This window comes from Esox lucius, chromosome 25, assembly GCF_011004845.1.
Source record: "Esox lucius isolate fEsoLuc1 chromosome 25, fEsoLuc1.pri, whole genome shotgun sequence".
Lineage (NCBI taxonomy): Eukaryota > Metazoa > Chordata > Actinopteri > Esociformes > Esocidae > Esox > Esox lucius.
The window spans coordinates 9007586-9025118 of record NC_047593.1 but is presented as its reverse complement, the minus strand read 5'-3'; the positions used below and the strand labels follow the sequence as shown (position 1 = coordinate 9025118).

Sequence of the window (17533 nt, the reverse complement as noted above, 5' to 3'; positions counted from 1 at the left end):
AATCTTAAGGATCATACAAGACAAAGGCGAAGACGCTATCAGAAATGTCTGTGAAGAATTCAAAGTGAAAATGTGAGTTTTTTTAAAATATAATTTAATCAATATAATCAAATAAGTATAAAATAACAAATTAAAATAATTTCCCAAAGTTCCCCTTCTTATATTTTGTTTATATTTCATCCACACCTATTCCTGCAAGAAATGTCTAAACATTTGCATTTGTTGTATGTCCTACAGGCTGAGTCCAGCTGAAATTGTTTTCCTGACTGAGTATTGCACTGTTATGAAACCTGTTGTGAAGGCATTGAACATTCTTCAGTCTGAGACCAACACACACATGGGGTGGCTCCTGCCGGTGATCTTCCAGTTACAAGCAAAACTCAGCAGATTGGAGACATCCTCCAAAATGTGTCTGCCCCTTATCAGAGCAGTTCAGGATGGTGTCCAAAAGTCTTTTGGTGGGATGATGCAAGATCCTGAACTGATTGCTGCAGCAATCCTTCTGCCAAAGTTCAAGAACACCTGGACTGAGAGGACTGAAATCATAGAAACAGGTATGATTTCATTGTTTTATATCATAGTGTAATCAGTTGCTAATTATCTATCCCAGTTTTGTCTATTTTGTTACTACTCAATAATCCAGTGTTGTGTAAGTACAGTCAAATGAATCTTTGCAGTTTCTGCATTGACAGAAATATTAAATATGCATTGTTGTGTTGTCGTTCAGCAGGTCTGGTCTATGTGAGACAACACATTGACCAGATGGCAGAGGCAGAAGTGGAGCAAGTCGGGCAACATTCATCAGATGAAGAAGATTTCTTCTCCTCAATGAAGTCCAGAAGGTCACAAGGTACAGGGGAGCTAGATGGGTACCTTGCTTGTATCTCAAACAAAATGGATCTGTTGAACTCATTTCCACACATCAAAAACCTCTCTCTCAAACTCAACACTGGTCTTCCTGCCTCGGCTGCCTGTGAGCGTCTATTCAGCAGTGCTGGACTGTTATTCACTGCAAAGCGGGCAAGGATGAAATCTACTAACTTTGAAAACCAACTGCTACTCAAACTTAACAAAAAGTTCATAGTGTAAAGATATACAGAAAAGAATAGACCACGTTGTTCATTTGATGTTTTGTTATTCGACAGGTCTGTTATCTGACAATGGCACAGTTGGGTCTTTAAATACATGAAGGTCCCTGACCCAATTTAGATGTAATGTTTTGTAGTAAGTCTGTCTTTTCTGTTTAAGAAAAGGATGCTCTACTGAATCCACAGTTCATGCCATATTTAGTGGTTTTAGTAATGTTTAAAATGTTTTATTGGATGATCTTTACTAAAATCATCTCTGTTTTATTTTAATTTTATTATTTTTGCTATTACACTAATTTGTAAAGGTCTTCCTTCATTTAAAAACAACTAGATTGAGATTTAGACTGGTAACTTTACTTGTACTTCAGTAAAATTTCACTTAAGTAACAGTACTTTTACTTGAGTATAACATTTTGTTACTCTTTCCACCTCTGGTATTATCATAGTAGGCCAACTCCTATCCATAATTTGTTTTCTCAATCAATATCAAAAGGAACCGAAACGGAATGGATTACAGAACAGGGGGCGGGGTTGTATCCCGTCATGCAAGTGGTAGGCACGCCGCAGCGGAGTAACGTGCGTGAATACAGCTTTTTTTGTTTTGTTGCGTGTACATTTTATTTCGTTACAATCGCTCTATAAACACAATAAAAACGCATATTTTGATAGAGCAGAGCTTCGAATAACATATTTTGTTTCATACTAATACGGTGATATTGGCTGGAACAAACGAACGAGGGTTAAGCTAGCTACTGAAAATGTCACTGTTTTGTGCAAGTAAGTTAACATGAGTTGACTTCTATACAGTACAGTACCTTGCTTATAGCTAGATATCACTATCCCTTTTTCACATTGAGGATCAGTGTCGTAAATTGCTAGCCAGGAAGAGCATCCTAGCGCGTGAATTGAAAGGCTAGCTCGCTGGAACGATAACGGAAACATGGCAGCCAAGCAGCTACTGTAGTTTCCTAACTTGTTGTGATATCAGTTTATATAGATAGCTACTGTAACTACATAGAAAACCTATGCAATATTCCCTTCATTTAAATCATTTGGGGACTTTTCTATTTGAATGTGCATCTCTTAATCTATGTACTCAGTCTCCAATGAGGTCCCGGAGCATCCGTGCGTGTCACCGGTATCAAACCAGGTGTTCGAGCGGCGTCTGATCGAGAAGTACATCGTGGAGAATGGAACAGACCCTATGAATGGACAGCCTCTGTCTGAGGAACAACTAATAGACATTAAAGGTGAGAGAGACGTGACGTTGAGTGTTCAGACGCGTAGCAGCACTACACAGGTAATCCTAGTCTCGTCAAAAAACAGGATTTGTGATTTTTTATGACTACATGACATTAGGCTTAACAATATAATTTCACACCCAACTCTTCCCCCATGTGCATAAATATTGCTTCTGGCCCTGTCCTTGCCCCTGTAAGCACCAGGGAATCTTGAGGACATCAACAACTGTCACCCAGAAAGCATTGTTACCATCACCTCCAGAGAATCTGCAGCCCTTGTAAAGCAATTTGCAGCCCTTGACAATATTCTAAATATAATCACTAAGGTTATTTGGCAATGTAAAATCAATATATTCAAATCAATAAGATTGTGTTAATCGCATCAGGGGTCGCCAGAGAATGGCCTCTCGAGACTGTCAGAAAAAAAATGTATCCCCTCTAAACAAGCTTGAATACCAATGTTCTAGCCATTTCACACCAGTAACACATGATACCCAGTCAGATCTAGGCTAGAGGGCATTCTGACACTTCAGCAACAAGGACACCCAGTAGCCGCTGGTTAAATGATGTCACCCAACAATCAACTCCTCTCCCTCCGTTTCAGTCTCTCACCCCATCAGACCCAAGGCTCCCTCGGCCACCAGTATCCCAGCCATCCTCAAGTCTCTGCAGGACGAGTGGGTGAGTCCGCGGGATGTTCCCGTTTGAGCGCTTCCCGTGACTTCCCTCCTCACCTCATTCTCAGACCCCCCTTTCTCATCCAATGGGATCCTTCCCCCGTTCTCTGCTCTCTCCCAGGATGCTGTGATGCTCCACAGTTTCACCCTGAGACAGCAACTGCAGACCACGCGCCAGGAGCTAAGCCACGCCCTCTACCAGCACGACGCCGCCTGCAGAGTCATCGCCCGTCTCACCAAGGAGGTCACTGCTGCCAGGGAGGGTGAGAGAAGGACACATGGGCGCGCACACTTTTGTACACCCATTATGCACACGTAATACAGTTATAAGGGACATTTTACAGGCACACCCAAGTTCTTTGTGAATATTGTGGCCTCAGTTGTTATTTATTGTCTGCGTTTGACCCTTCTCTCTGCCCGTAGCTCTGGCCACTTTGAAGCCACAGGCGGGTCTGGTGGTGGCCCAGGCAATCAGTGCTCAGCCTTCCGTCACGGTCAGTGATTGGCTCGAAGGCTACTCAATCGCTTTGTTTGACGGTTAATCACTGGTTTGATTGTGTAAACCCATCAGCTCATGTTTATTTTGTGTTTAAATGTTTTTTTCTAATTTATACTGAACAGTTTCTAATTAATCTTCAGTAATGGACTAGCTAATGACCCCTAAATGGCTACAGTAAATGTTTCTGTGTGAAGAATTCAGTATTGTTATTTGTTGGTTCATCTAATTACATAGTAATGTGTTCCTAATTCATAATCAGCACGCATGTTCTTTTCTCCATACAGGCGGGAGGAGCTGCAGACGCCATGGAAGTCAGCGAGCAGGTGGGAATGACGATGGACATCATCCAGAAGGTAAAAGATACACCCGTACATCAATAGCCTACCGGCCAATCGGTCACGCTGTCGTTGGGTCACACGGTGCGACACAGAGTTGCTAACGTCTTGGTGTCCACTCCTCTCCACAGCTCCAAGACAAGGCCACCGTCCTGACCACGGAGAGGAAGAAGGTAACCTATAGCGGTTCTGTTTAGCATGTTCAGTCATAATGTGTTGGTTTCGGTCTTTGCTGAGTATAACGCTAAAGCGTACATATTTGCGATCGAGCCATGCGGTCAGAAATGTTTTTCCTCAATGTTTTTGTTTCCCTCCCCCACCTCTCACCCACAGAGAGGAAAGACCGTTCCGGAAGAGCTTGTCCGATCGGAGGACCTCGGGAAGTACAGACAAGTGGCTACCCATGCTGTGAGTTGCCTGTTCCGTAATGCAGTTCATATTCAAGTGCTATGGAACAATGTATTATTTTTGGTTTTTTGCCATCATTCTGGTACATTTTCTCCCGTAGCGTGTTTCAAGCCCTCTCTCCGTCTACATTTTTCTCCCTGTCTCACTCGGTTTCGGTTTCTCTATCAGGGTCTCCACAGTGCCAGTGTTCCAGGGATCCTGTCTCTAGATCTTTGTCCAGCCGACACCAACAAAGTGCTCACTGGTGAGAGGGACTGTTTTTCCCTGTACAATCGTTTCTCATTCTACACACCCTGGGTTCCCCAATAGTCAGCCAAATTCCCTGACTATAAATCAAATAAAAAAAATAAAAAAAATCAGATTTATTTTCCCCATTTATTTTAGAAAATAATTCCACGCATAAATAGTTCTGATTGTAGCCCAATGTAATCAAGTTTCGAAATGGTAATCTGTCAACTGTGAAGTCTTTTGTCTATATTAGTCTGTTTAGGATTCTTGTCGAAGTATTTAGAACAAAATTGTCCCACCAGATGATTTGCTCATGGAAATGTTTATCTGTGGTGGGATGGAATTAGGGACCCTCTCAGTCTTTCTTCGTCGATCCGTCTCCCTCTACAGGTGGGGCTGATAAGAATGTGGTGGTGTTTGATAAGAAGGAGGAGCAGATTGTTGCCACCCTGAAGGGACACACCAAAAAGGTTACCTCAGTCATCTTTCACCCCTCTCAGGTAACACACACCCCCACCCCCCTATTAAATAGTCAGCAAGTGTCTTGCATTGGCATGACACACTGTGATTCTCTCTCCCCAGTCGGTCGTGTTCTCGGCCTCTCCGGACAGCACCATCCGCGTGTGGTCAGTTACGGGGGGCAACTGTGTCCAGGTGATACGGGCTCACGAGGCCGGCGTTACCGGGCTCTCGCTCCACGCTACCGGAGACTACCTGCTCAGTTCCTCCGAGGACCAGGTAACACACAAACCAGTGTTGGTCACTATACTGCATTTGGACACAGCTCGCTGGTTACAGTAAAACAGTGTCTTCAAAAGTGCAGGAATAGAAGAAGCGTGAATATTTTAGTGGTGTTTTGGCCGCCTGGCACAGGTTTAACACACAAAGAAACTAGTGCTTCCCTAATTAAGACTGTTACATCACAATTTGTTGTTATTATTTTAAATAGCTCTGTTTGCTCTCTCTCAGTACTGGGCCTTCTCTGACATCCAGACGGGTCGTGTCCTCACCAAGGTCACCGACGAGGCAGCGGGATGTGGTCAGTGGTTCTCTTTTTTGTGGTTGTTGTTTATATTGAGAACCTGAGTGGACTCCATAGCGGCGCGGTTTCAGTAGTATGAGGAGGCTTGATGTGCAACCACTCCGGATAGGCAGGATGTGCAGCCATGTCAATCTGGTGTGCATGTGCTGTGGATTATCAAGTCTAGCCAACTCAGGATGTCTTTAGTCACTTTTCTTTCCATTTTCATTCACAACATGTTGCAATAGAAATGCTTCCTTTTATTGTCTTTTAGAAAGTAGGGCTTCCTAAATGGAGCAGAGCCAAAGACCTTTGTGAAGCCCGCCAATTATTTCCCATATAATAGACCCCTAACATGCTAGGTTATCTGTCCTATCTAAATAGATAAATTAACACTGTCAATATTTAACCAACCCTGATCTATTCTAACCTGGCTCTGTTTACCACGAAGCCTCTCAGACTAGCATCAGTCCAAATGATGTTGTTCGTTATGATGTAAAAGACTAAACTGATCTTAGAACAGCAATCCTATTCTAAGAGGCTTTGTGCATTCATTTCGGAACCCCAACCAGAGTTTCCGAAATAAATACAACACCACATTCTTAACCACCCTACCCGCTGAATTCACTGAAGAGCCCACCGTTAACAATGTAAGGGCATATTCACCTTGTTTCCCTCTGCTTCACTGTGCCCCCGTCCAGCTCTGACCTGTGCCCAGTTCCACCCGGACGGTCTGATCTTCGGGACGGGCACGGCTGACTCTCAGATCAAGATCTGGGACCTGAAGGAACGCACCAACGTGGCCAATTTCCCTGGCCACACCGGGCCCGTCACCTCCATCGCCTTCTCTGAGAACGGATACTACCTGGCCACAGGTGAGGCCACTAGATGTCCTACGAACCACAACACAACCACCTAACAATCAGGGGGACGCCCTTACAAGGACGCCCAGCGTGTGCGTCACATTGTTCCACCTGACACGTCCTCCTGTCCTGTCATCCCTCCAGGAGCCCAGGACAGCTCAGTGAAGCTGTGGGATTTGAGGAAACTGAAGAACTTCAAGACCATCACCCTGGACAACAACTATGAAGTGAGAAGACAATGAGTTATTTCCACAGTATTGCACTGTGTAGGAAATGAATAAAATGTGTACCATGTAGCCTGCTAACCATCTTGCCTGGCTCCTGAACATGTCCTTGTGCTCTTGCCAAATGCTCCATTTCTGTAACTGGCCTTACAGATCCATCAGAAATTGTTTTTTAAAAAGTGCAGTAATTGCATACGTGTCGTACACATATTGTAAAACTGTTAATATGTACGACACTGCAGAGTGCCTGGACACAGCACTAAGTCATGGTATATACGAAGGCTTATCAGCATTCAGGGTTTGATTTACCAGGTTTTTTTAAATAATATGCGGACCTCTCCTGTCCATCAGGTGAAGTCTCTGGTGTTCGACCAGAGTGGCACGTACCTGGCTGTCGGTGGCACTGACATTAGGGTCTACATCTGCAAGCAGTGGTCCGAGGTGCTCAACTTTACAGGTAAGAAAAACTGTTAACTCCTGTGAATAGTCAGTAGCCTAGCATTTTGGAGCTGTCGTGGTGAGGAACCCAAAGGTTGCTGGTTTAAATCCCTAAGGTGACAAACTGTGATTGCCTATGAGCAAGGCATTTAACACCTACTAGATGATAACAGCTAGTTAATACCACATATAAACAATCATAATTTTCTCTGGTTTTTCAATTTTACCCAGAACACACCGGGGTGGTGACTGGTGTGGCGTTCGGGGAGCACGCCCAGTTCCTCACCTCCACCGGAATGGACAGGAGCCTGAAGTTCTACAGCCTGTAACAGCAACTGGATTCAAAGGACATACCAGGGGGCTGAGATAGGCCGACCTCAGCCAGGTCACAGTGGCAAAGACGGCAGGGGAAAACACCACGGGCATGTGTAAATGGCACCTCATTGTCTATATAATGCTTGTCTGGCTACCCAGTATCCTTGCCCCAGCCAAGCGCCAAGCCCATGAAGGGGATTTCCACTCCACTGTGAGTCTGAATTACCACCTTCCAGTGGTTTAGGAAGCAGACAAGTTCTAACTGGTCCTAGAACCTGATTTGATGGGCCAGTGCAAGAACACCCACATGCAAATAGGGTTTTGATTGCCGCTACCCTTTTCCCTTATCACCACAAAATACTTTAACAGTGTCACTCGAAGACTGAATTATGTATGGAGCAATGGAGCAGCATAGGAATTCAGTATGTCTGGCAAATATAGTGCCCTGTACACAAGTAATGATCTAAATAGGGAATATGGTGCCATTTGGGACACACAAGTAGTCAATCCAAAGGGTAACAGTCTGATTGGATAATTATCTCAGGCTAAAATGTAAGCCAAGACCAGGGCTGCCCATCCCTGTTCCTGGAGACTTACTCTCCTGTAGGTTTGCTCTCCAACTGATTTAGCACACCTGATTCTTATTATTAGCTGAATGAAAAGCTTAAGTCATGTTAGTCACAAATAGGGTTGAAGAAAAAAACCTACAGGACAGTAGAGTTACAGGAAAAGGGTTGGGCAGCTCTAGCCTAGAGTCGTAATTGATATGCTCTGCTGACAATAGTTCAAACAGGTCAGATCAGTTTAGATTTCAGGCTACTTGGAATGTACATGTTGGGTCTTAGAAGAATCCTGGAGTCGTTCACCCATACATTTAAGTAATTAAGCATATGCTCGTATCTACAGAGACATACAGTGTTTAAGTGCATACATTTTCATATTATTACCAGTCATGGGATATTGTCCATAGTGCATACTATTGTCTAAAGTAAAGTAGTGCAATGTGTAGGGAAATGTGTGCAATTTGGACCTAAACAGCTATGGACAGCTAACACAGATCATATTGTAGATAGGTTTTTAATCAAAATATGAGTAGAACCTTGTGTAACACACAGAGAGGGAGCAGCAAAATCACTGCGCCAACAATGTAGGATGGAGATCAACAATGATTTAACGCTTAGTGACTCATTTTGTTGATTTGTAGTCGCAATGTGGTCCTCATTTTACCGTTTGTGATTTCATGCATTACATTGTCTCCATCCATTTACTGATATACCTTTTTAATTTTTCCCACCGTTTTGGTAAAATGTGAATGATTTTATAAGAGCATTGTTTTCATTTTCAAAGATGATTTACTGTTGAAAAACAAAACATGCTAATTGTCCCTTTCTCCCTCTTAATAAAATGCTTGTTTTATGCATGTTTTTCATTTACCTTATTAGTAATTCAAGTGAAGACTGGTTTTGGATAATAAAACTACAAAACTGTCAAATCCCAGTGCGTGTACTTAGAAATATCTCCTGCCTTATTTTAATTACATTTCAGCAAAATCTTTAATCCGACAGTGACGGAATATAAAATATCTTGGAGACGCCACGTTAGTTTGAGATTGGAACAGTCAACGTAGAAAACGAAACACAAGGAAAAACTGTTTTCAAGTCTAAACTCGTTATCTACCAAATTTAACCTTCGCGTGTACCGCCGACTCCCTTTGTTTACATCTCTGCTAGTGCAGTGGTACTGAGTGCACAAACCTGAAGCGAGGAGGAAAAAAATGCTGGGATAGCAGCAAAAACAACGGATATCTATGCTGCGAGCTAGCTACTACACTAGTAGTTGATCGTTAGCTCTATAACAGTAAGTTTCACCGTTCATATTATTGCCAGTGAAGCCATCTAGTACCTCACGAAGACATTTGTTTGATGAGAGTTCAGAATTGTTGATGTACCCGGCATGAGTACAGACATGTATGCTTGCTGTCTAATGTTAGCATTTAAACTTAGTTGCTAGCTAAAGACAACGTTACGTTAGCTAGCTGATGACAGCCAGAAAGAAGTACACTAATATCTCTGACATCTACGTTAGCTAGCAAGTAGCTTACGTTACTGGACGTTTTGGAACATACATGTAAAGCAGTGACTCATGAGTAACAGTACGTTAGTTAGATATTCGTGTGATGTGTCTAATCGTATCCTAGTTAGTTACTGTACTGTAATATTATTTCTCCCCTATCTGGGCTGCATCTAATTTTGCTAAAGCTAGCCAACACCGCGGTAAATATGGTTTCATTTTCGATATTCGATCTTGGCTTGTCAATAGTTCTCATCTTAAGATTTTAAGCATTATATATCAAGCTTAACATGAGGTAGAGAACAAGGTACACGTGTTTTTGTGTGGATAGTTTGTTTATATTAGCTGGTACTAAGGGAGGGTTTGACTAATGAGGCTTTGCTGCTTTCTAGCGCAGCGGTTGGGTTAGGGACCGTCTTAGAAGTGCGTAAATATGTGTAAAAAACGATGTATTTTTTCTGTAAATAAGTCCTGCTTAATGGATCTTTAAGATGGTCTCACGGCTGTGAGTGCATATCTAATTACTTGAAATGAACATAGTCACTTTTTGAAAATGGAACGAAAAACGACTTTTCCTCTATCTTTCTAGCTAGATATGTCACTCGTTGACAGTTTTTGTTACGAATATCGGAAGTAAAAACTATTTTGCGTCTGAAGTTACCCAGCTAATCACTGCCCCCAGGATTTCGTAAACAAATCACTGTTTGTGATGTTACAACTATCTATTTGTACAACTATTTACACACCATGCAGTTCAATACTTTAAAGTTGACCCCATCCAGGCATCAGCTGACTTTGATTTAGGATTGAGTGAATGTGTTCTCTACTTCTCTCAAACACCCTCTTTATCTCTCCATCCGTTTATGTCCCCTTTCCTGTCTCTCTAGTTGCCATCACATGTGATAGTGTGCTGTTCTCTTCCCCTTATCCTAAACTCAATTACTGTCCCGCCATCTGTGTCATATGAGAAATTAGCTTGTATCTATTCAGTTGGTAGCCACACTGCTTCTGACTGGTTGTAGAATTCCGTACCCATCATCTTCCCCTGGATGCCTACAACTTATTATTAGCTCTAGTTTATTAGCTTCTTAGTTTGAGATTTAATCAGCCGCTTGGTAATATTCAAAACTACTACATTTGCTTTTTAGCCTGGACCCAGCTCATTGTCACTCTCACAGTGCAGTGACTGGAAGTTTGTATGATAGCACGAACAAATTGACACTCAAGCTATTCTCCTTTTAAACAAATGTTACATATCTGTCGTTTTTAACCAGTAGTCTACAATATCTTTTCAAACTCATTGCTTAATTCGCCACTCGTTTCCGCAGGTCACCATGGGCGCGTTCTTTCGGAGCGAGGAGGTTTGTCTCGTTCAGCTGTTCCTCCAGTCGGGCTCTGCCTACAACTGCGTCAGTGAGCTCGGAGAGTTGGGACTGGTCGAATTCCGAGACGTGAGTCTTAATAATAAAGTTGTAAAAGTGCTGAGAAGCCTTTTCAGTAAAAATAAAAGACGATAAGCTTTATTTTCTATGTTGCTTATGAATGTGTAATCAATGTTGATTCTTACCATATATCATCTCTCTCTGATTTTTCCTTATTCTCTGTCTTCTCTAGTTGAACCCCAATGTCAACTCGTTCCAGAGGAAGTTTGTGAATGAGGTGCGGCGATGTGAGGAGATGGAGAAGACCTTCAGTAAGTTCCTCTGACCGTGGCCCCGTTAATGTCAGACCATGTTTGCATATGCAACATTGGCTTACATCAGGCCTCCTCTTCGCGCCGTTGTCTTCCTCTCCCGACCATCCTTCTGTCCATCTCTCCTCTTCTCCTTCCCTTCCTTCCTCTTCTCCTTTAAATCCTTTCTTCCAATTCCCTGCTCGCTCGCCCTCAGCCTACCTGGAGATGGAGATAGCCCGTTCCCTGTCCCCGCCCCTGACCGGTCCGCTGCCCAGCCCTGTACCATATGCCCCCCAGCCACGAGAACTCATGGCCATCGAGGAGGAGAGCGAGAGGTTGGCCAGGGACCTACGAGAGGTGAGGCAGAGGGGAAAGGGAGGAGGGGATAATAGGAGAGAGGGGTTACGACAGAAGTGAAATGCACAAACAGCTGTGGGACTCAATACTAGTGCGTGGCTGGGTATTTCCACTGTGTTTTGAATCTGCTGCTCTCTGACTGGTCCAGGTGTCCAGGAACAGAGACAACTTAAGGAATCAGCTGACCCAGCTCAGTCAATACAGAGGGGTTCTGATCCAGACACACCCCCTCACTGTCTCACAGGTAGGAACTACAGCTCCCTGCATGCTCCTTCAACCTATCATAGATAGGACCTAAAGCTTTAAGCCTACTCTCTTACTATATCATAGGTAAGAACTACATATTCCAGCATGCTCTCGCTGTTTATCTACTAAACACATGTCTCTAAACCAACATTTGAATTGGTAACTATAAACCTGTTCTGTCAGATAAGGTTGGTTCTGATTAAGATTTCCAGGTGAACACCAAGTAAATCTAGAATCGCACAAGGGGTACAACATACATAAAGACTGCTGCTTGAAAGTATGTAAGTATCTATGTACTGTGTGTGTATGTATGAAGCAGTGTTGATATCCGTCGTTCCCCTGTCCTTCTCAGGTTCCCCGGTCCTCTCTGGAGACTGTAGCCTTGCTGGACAGCCGACAAGACATCAGGTTGAGGTGAGAGATGTCCAAATATCCAGAATGTACTAGTTGCAAATGAAGTGCCGTATGTAGGGAATAGGCTGTCCTTCGGGAAGCACTCAGGGCCGCTCTTCTTCACCGGTTTCCCCAGTTTTGTGGCAGGCGTAGTCCACCCGTGGAAGGTTCCGTCGTTTGAGCGGTTGCTATGGCGAGCGTGCCGCGGTTACATCATCGTCGACTTCCGGGAGATGGAGGAGAGACTGGAGCTACCTGATACGGTAAGACATGGAAAAAATTACGATGAACATGGCAGGATGACTACGAGGGAGGGATGGAAAGTAGAGAAGACCAATGAAAGGAAAAAAAGAAGAATGCTACGGGATTCGATTATGAAGAATATAATTTCCTACATTGTTAAAGGGGTACAATATTGTAGCTCAAAATATTCTTTTAATTTCAAAGTATTTTAAACATGGATTTTTTTCCAAAACCTCTTGCCAGTTCTATGCCAAAAATGTAGATTTTTGAATTTGTTTCTAATTCCTACTTCCTCCCTTTTGACCAATCTCAGGGCGAGGTGATACAGTGGACAGTCTTCCTCATCTCTTACTGGGGCGAGCAGATTGGACAGAAAGTCAAGAAGATCTGTGATTGGTTAGCGGGAACAGATCCAATCATCATTATTACTTGGAATTTTGAATTCCTTATCTGATGTCATTATTCTTGGCCTTCTTTTCTCCTCCCTCCCTTTCTCTCTCTCCACCTCTCCTCCACTCAGCTTTCACACCCGCACCTTTGTTTACCCAGAAGGAGCGATGGAGAGAGAAGACATTCTGGACCGGCTGCAGGGAAGAATACTGGAACTCAAAACAGTGAGTGGGACAGATTCAAACAGGAATCCCCTGGGACACCACTCCTCCCTCCTGATTTCCCCCCCGGGCTCATTTTGGAGCAGCAATATTCTGCAGACACGCTCCTAACCCCTCCCGTGGTCTCCTTCAGGTCCTCTCCCAGACGGAGGACTATCTCCAGCAGCTGGTGTATCGCTCAGTGGCAGCCCTCCCACAGTGGAAGGTCAGCGTCCAGAAGTGCAAGGCCGTCCAGGCCGTGCTCAACCAATGCAGCCCGTCCGTCACCGACAAGTGTCTGATCGCCGAGGCCTGGTGTCCCGTCCGGAAGCTACTGCTCCTGCAGAGCGCTCTGATAGAGGGATCGGTAAGATAAGGGGGAGGTCAGGGGAGAATACAGGATTTGGGTTAGGGGGATACATCATTAGACTGCGGATATATAGGTTACAGTTACAATTATTTTATTTTCTAGGTAATTACGAGAATCTCTCTCTCTCTCATTTTCTCTTTCTCAGAGGAAGAATGGTAGCGGCCTGGACTCATTCTATAACCGCCTCCCGGACACCAGCGCTCCACCGCCCACCCTCTTCCACACCAACTCCTTCACATCCGGCTTCCAGAGCATCGTAGACGCATACGGGGTGGCCAGCTACAGAGAGGTCAACCCAGGTACGCACGCGCACGCACACGCGCACACACACACACACACACCAGCTCCTCTCTGTGTTCTGAGCCGTCCCGTGTCTCCACCCGCAGCGCTGTACACCATCATCACCTTCCCTTTCCTGTTTGCCGTGATGTTCGGGGACGTGGGTCATGGCCTCCTCATGACAACGGCCGCCCTGTGGATGGTACTGCAGGAACGTGACCCCAAGCTACGGGCCAGCGATAACGAGGTACGTACACACACACACACACACATACAGGAGAACAGCCTTCTAATGTCAAGACTCGTATCAAAACAATCCCATACAACCATCTCAGTTTTTCGCTACACCCTAGAGACGCTAACCGCTCCGTCAGCCCCCTCTGACCTCAAGTTTCCAGTACAGCTCTAGATAAAAGCGTCTGCTAAATGAACTAAAAATAGAAATAATCCTGAATTACTGCTGAAAGTTACTTCAACCGCCCCAGTCATTCCCTCCGTCCCTGTGCGTCTGTCTCAGATCTTTCAGATGATGTTCGGCGGTCGGTACCTGATCCTGTTGATGGGTCTGTTCTCGGTCTATACGGGAGCAGTCTATAACGAGTGTTTCAGTAAAGGCCTGAGCCCCTTCCCCTCGGGCTGGCACATACAACCTATGTTCCAGCATTACAACTGGAGGTCGGTGGACGCACGCACGCACGTACGCACTCTCTCACACACACACACACACACACTAATATATTCCTCTCCATTGTGTGTCAGTGATGAGACTCTAAAGGGGAACCGGTATCTAACTCTGGATCCCAACGTGACCGGAGTGTTCCTGGGACCGTACCCGTTTGGCATCGACCCGGTAACAGCATCATTTAACATTTCATTCAGACAGGTGATAGGGGCCTGGCGGTAAACCACTGATTTAGCAGGCAGTCTTATCCAGAGGGATTTGCTGGACTGATTGGGTCTTGCTCAGAGTGCGGGCTTCACTCTGGGCCTGTTCCCATGCCGGACTGGACCTCTGTCCTTGAAGCAGGGCTTTGGGTTGGTCAGCAAGGCAAAAGTAGATGCATTGTCAAGTCCAACCTTTTACTAACACATCCAAAGGCTAAATAGCAGTCCAGAAGCAATGCCCTTTTATTGTACTGCGATTCTTTGGATGCTAAAATCAACAAAAAATTATTCTTCCCCATTCTCCATGGTCTTTCCCCCTTTTGACCACAGGAAATCTTGAATTGAACACATTCCAAAATGGCTGTGATTTGTCTTACCTTTGACCTTTAGATCTGGCGGCTAGCCAACAACCATCTGACGTTCCTGAACTCCTACAAGATGAAGATGTCCGTCATCATTGGGGTCATCCACATGACCTTCGGAGTTTGCCTGTCATTCTTCAACTACATGTAAGTTTCGGCTTCCGCTGTGACCGCCAAGTTCTTTCAAAAGACAACCTTTGAATATCGGTGGAAAATACATTTTTGACCCCAAGTATTTCTGCTTCAAAATCTATAGTTTTTGGCTGTCAGTTCATAAAAGGAAACTATTTAAAATAAATATCCGTATCTATGGATTTCTCGTGAGAAATAAGCTTTGGTCTTTATGCATTTTCTGAAGTATTTTTATCAGTTTGTGTGATCCTGAAGTTATTCTCTCCGTCTCCAGTCACTTCAACCAGCTGAGCAGTGTGTTTCTGGTACTAATCCCGGAGCTGCTGTTCCTGCTGTGTCTCTTCGGCTACCTGGTCTTCATGGTGGTGTACAAGTGGCTGGTGTTCGGCCCACGGGTCTCGGACCGGGCTCCCAGCATCCTCATCCACTTCATAGACATGTTCCTCTTCGCCGAGAACAAGGACAACCCGCCTCTCTACAATGGACAGGTATGGAACGCACAGAAACTAACAAACAACTAGTCGAGACACTTAGCAAACATCGTTTTTTTGTTGTCGTCGTAATGCGTGTCTTCTCTTCTGCTGCCCCCAGATGATAGTCCAGAAGGTTCTGGTGGTTGTAGCTCTTGCCTCAGTGCCTGTCCTGTTACTAGGGAAACCACTCTATCTCTACTACAACCACAGAAGAAGAGCTAGCATCAGAGTGGTGAGTGGACTGAAAGAGTATTGGAAGTGTGTAGCTACGTTCTTGCTTGTAAGTAAACAAGTCAAACTGCTACTGTCCAATGACTGTTTTCCCAGCTGAGGTAATGGTTCTAGACTTCAGCCCTCTGACAGGAAGTAACGGAAGCCACATGTCTTGACTAGGGAGAAGCTCGCCAGGGAGAGGAGCGCCCTCTGGTGTCAGAAACCAGCTCCATCAACACACTACAAAGCGACGTTGAGGGAGGAGGAGCGGTAGAGGCAGAGGTGAGAGGAGAAAAAGGAGGAAGGGGGTCGTGGTGGAAAAGGTGGATGAAAGGCAGGGAGGTTTAAGATATTAAACAGGGTGTTCATTAACATACACATGGAAACATTAGACTGGTTGTGTTAGGCCCATCTTGTATTTTATGTGTCTAGTGAAAAGGGGGATATGCAAAACGATGTGAGAGTAAGACAAAACTAGCACATTCCTCCCTCAGGAGTGGGGCCATAAAATCCTGAACCAGACATCCTGAACACTGGTGGTTCTCTGCTATACCTCATAATTGCACCCCCACTGGTGACCGGGGACTGAAATAGTCTGTGATCAGACGGGGAACGTTGTATACTGAACCGAAATATAACGGCGCCCTATAAACAACTCTCCCTGCAGGACTTCGATACGGCGGATGTGTTCATGCACCAGGCGATACACACCATAGAATATTGCCTGGGCTGCATCTCCAACACGGCCTCCTACCTACGACTGTGGGCCCTCAGCCTCGCGCACGCACGTGAGTCACGCACAGACACAAACGTCACCCGTCTTATTTTCTGAATACACGTCTCTGTTCTCCGTCGTCGTGCCGACCTTGTGTGCGCGCGCGCGCGCGTGTTGCAGAGTTGTCCGAGGTGCTGTGGGTGATGGTGATGCGCGTGTCGCTGTCGTGGCAGGGCTACGTGGGTAGCGTAGTTCTCGTCGTAGTCTTCTCCTTCTTCGCCACGCTCACTGTCTCCATCCTGCTCATCATGGAGGGGCTGTCGGCCTTCCTGCACGCGCTCAGACTGCACTGGTAGGTCGTACACGAATCGGTGCCCCCTCAATGACTTGAATCTCTCCCGACCACACAGTGTACAGGAATACAGACCGACAAAGCCAGGTGGCCTCAACCTCTTCACAGACCAGATGCTTGGAGTGGTGTTGGTGGGCCAGTAGGAGGTGCTCCTCTTTCTGGGTCTTAAGATTTGGTGTCTTCTGGATGGGACACTAAACCGGTCTCTCTGACTCGGTGATCTCTCTCTCTCTCACACACTCACACTCACACACACACACACACACACAGTCTCTAATGATCTTCTTTCTTCCCAGGGTGGAGTTCCAGAATAAGTTCTACAGTGGAGCAGGGTACAAGCTCCACCCATTCTCCTTCTCCACAATCCTGAACCCACAGTAGACTGGGGTTTCAACACAGACAAACCTGGACCTCTACAAGCTAGTTTTTTTTACTTGAGTTTTTGTTTTCTACCCTGGACATTGTTACATGGGAAATACCATATTAGGGTGTGTCTGAAATGCCATCCTATTCCAAGGCACCATGGAATGGGTTGACATTTGGGACATAATGCTAATATCAGCTTGCAAGTTGTTTTAGACTTAATCTTTTTTACTTGAATTTTATCTTGAATTTTTGAAATGGGGGATCTAATGTAGAGTTCGCATTTTGGTTGTTGTTTTGCTTGGGAGGGGGCTGGACTTTTAATAAGCACTACAGCAGAGATGGCTACTTCTGAAAAGTACATTTCCCAGGGACCACTGCTATATGTTATAACCACTAATGAATGAATGCCATTAAACAGTTGTTTTATAATTCCTAAAAGCTTATGGAGTGAACGGATTACAATGCCAAGTATATA

General features: G+C 44.9%; 3 protein-coding genes across 7 annotated transcripts; all 3 read left to right on the top strand.

The window, feature by feature from the left end:
* Positions 1 to 156: 156 nt before the first annotated feature.
* LOC117594121 lies at positions 157 to 1093 on the top strand. 2 transcript variants are annotated; one of them, XM_034291102.1, is made up of 2 exons: positions 157 to 554; positions 731 to 1093. In XM_034291102.1, the coding sequence occupies exons 1-2, from the start codon at positions 227 to 229 to the stop codon at positions 1087 to 1089; spliced, it is 687 nt and encodes a 228-aa protein (XP_034146993.1). In that variant the 5' UTR covers positions 157 to 226; the 3' UTR covers positions 1090 to 1093. The 2 variants fall into 2 exon arrangements, with proteins under 2 accessions (XP_034146993.1, XP_034146992.1); XM_034291101.1 differs by having other exon boundaries at positions 728 to 1093.
* A 331-nt stretch (positions 1094 to 1424) lies between these two features.
* Positions 1425 to 8753, top strand: LOC105022889 (pre-mRNA-processing factor 19). 2 transcript variants are annotated; one of them, XM_010891638.4, is made up of 16 exons: positions 1425 to 1664; positions 2189 to 2338; positions 2934 to 3010; positions 3128 to 3269; positions 3430 to 3500; positions 3790 to 3858; positions 3972 to 4013; positions 4174 to 4248; positions 4417 to 4492; positions 4867 to 4976; positions 5059 to 5214; positions 5446 to 5515; positions 6199 to 6372; positions 6505 to 6587; positions 6936 to 7041; positions 7254 to 7351. In XM_010891638.4, exons 2-16 carry the CDS (start codon positions 2293 to 2295, stop codon positions 7349 to 7351), a joined length of 1395 nt encoding a protein of 464 aa, XP_010889940.1. In that variant the 5' UTR covers positions 1425 to 1664; positions 2189 to 2292. The 2 variants fall into 2 exon arrangements, with proteins under 2 accessions (XP_010889940.1, XP_010889939.1); XM_010891637.5 differs by having other exon boundaries at positions 1426 to 1865; positions 7254 to 8753.
* A 156-nt stretch (positions 8754 to 8909) lies between these two features.
* Positions 8910 to 17496, top strand: tcirg1a (T cell immune regulator 1, ATPase H+ transporting V0 subunit a3a). Of its 3 annotated transcripts, none has more exons than XM_010891641.5 (21): positions 8913 to 9194; positions 10736 to 10858; positions 11022 to 11100; positions 11297 to 11439; positions 11588 to 11683; positions 12038 to 12099; positions 12215 to 12341; positions 12635 to 12717; positions 12842 to 12935; positions 13066 to 13278; positions 13427 to 13580; positions 13668 to 13807; positions 14078 to 14235; positions 14320 to 14410; positions 14836 to 14954; positions 15214 to 15427; positions 15531 to 15644; positions 15806 to 15907; positions 16293 to 16413; positions 16521 to 16692; positions 16989 to 17496. In XM_010891641.5, exons 2-21 carry the CDS (start codon positions 10742 to 10744, stop codon positions 17071 to 17073), a joined length of 2484 nt encoding a protein of 827 aa, XP_010889943.2. In that variant the 5' UTR covers positions 8913 to 9194; positions 10736 to 10741; the 3' UTR covers positions 17074 to 17496. The 3 variants fall into 3 exon arrangements, with proteins under 3 accessions (XP_019899342.1, XP_010889943.2, XP_019899341.2); XM_020043782.3 differs by lacking the exon at positions 8913 to 9194 and adding an exon at positions 10244 to 10522; XM_020043783.3 differs by lacking the exons at positions 16293 to 16413; positions 16521 to 16692; positions 16989 to 17496 and having other exon boundaries at positions 8910 to 9194; positions 15740 to 15830.
* The last annotated feature ends 37 nt before the right edge of the window (positions 17497 to 17533 follow it).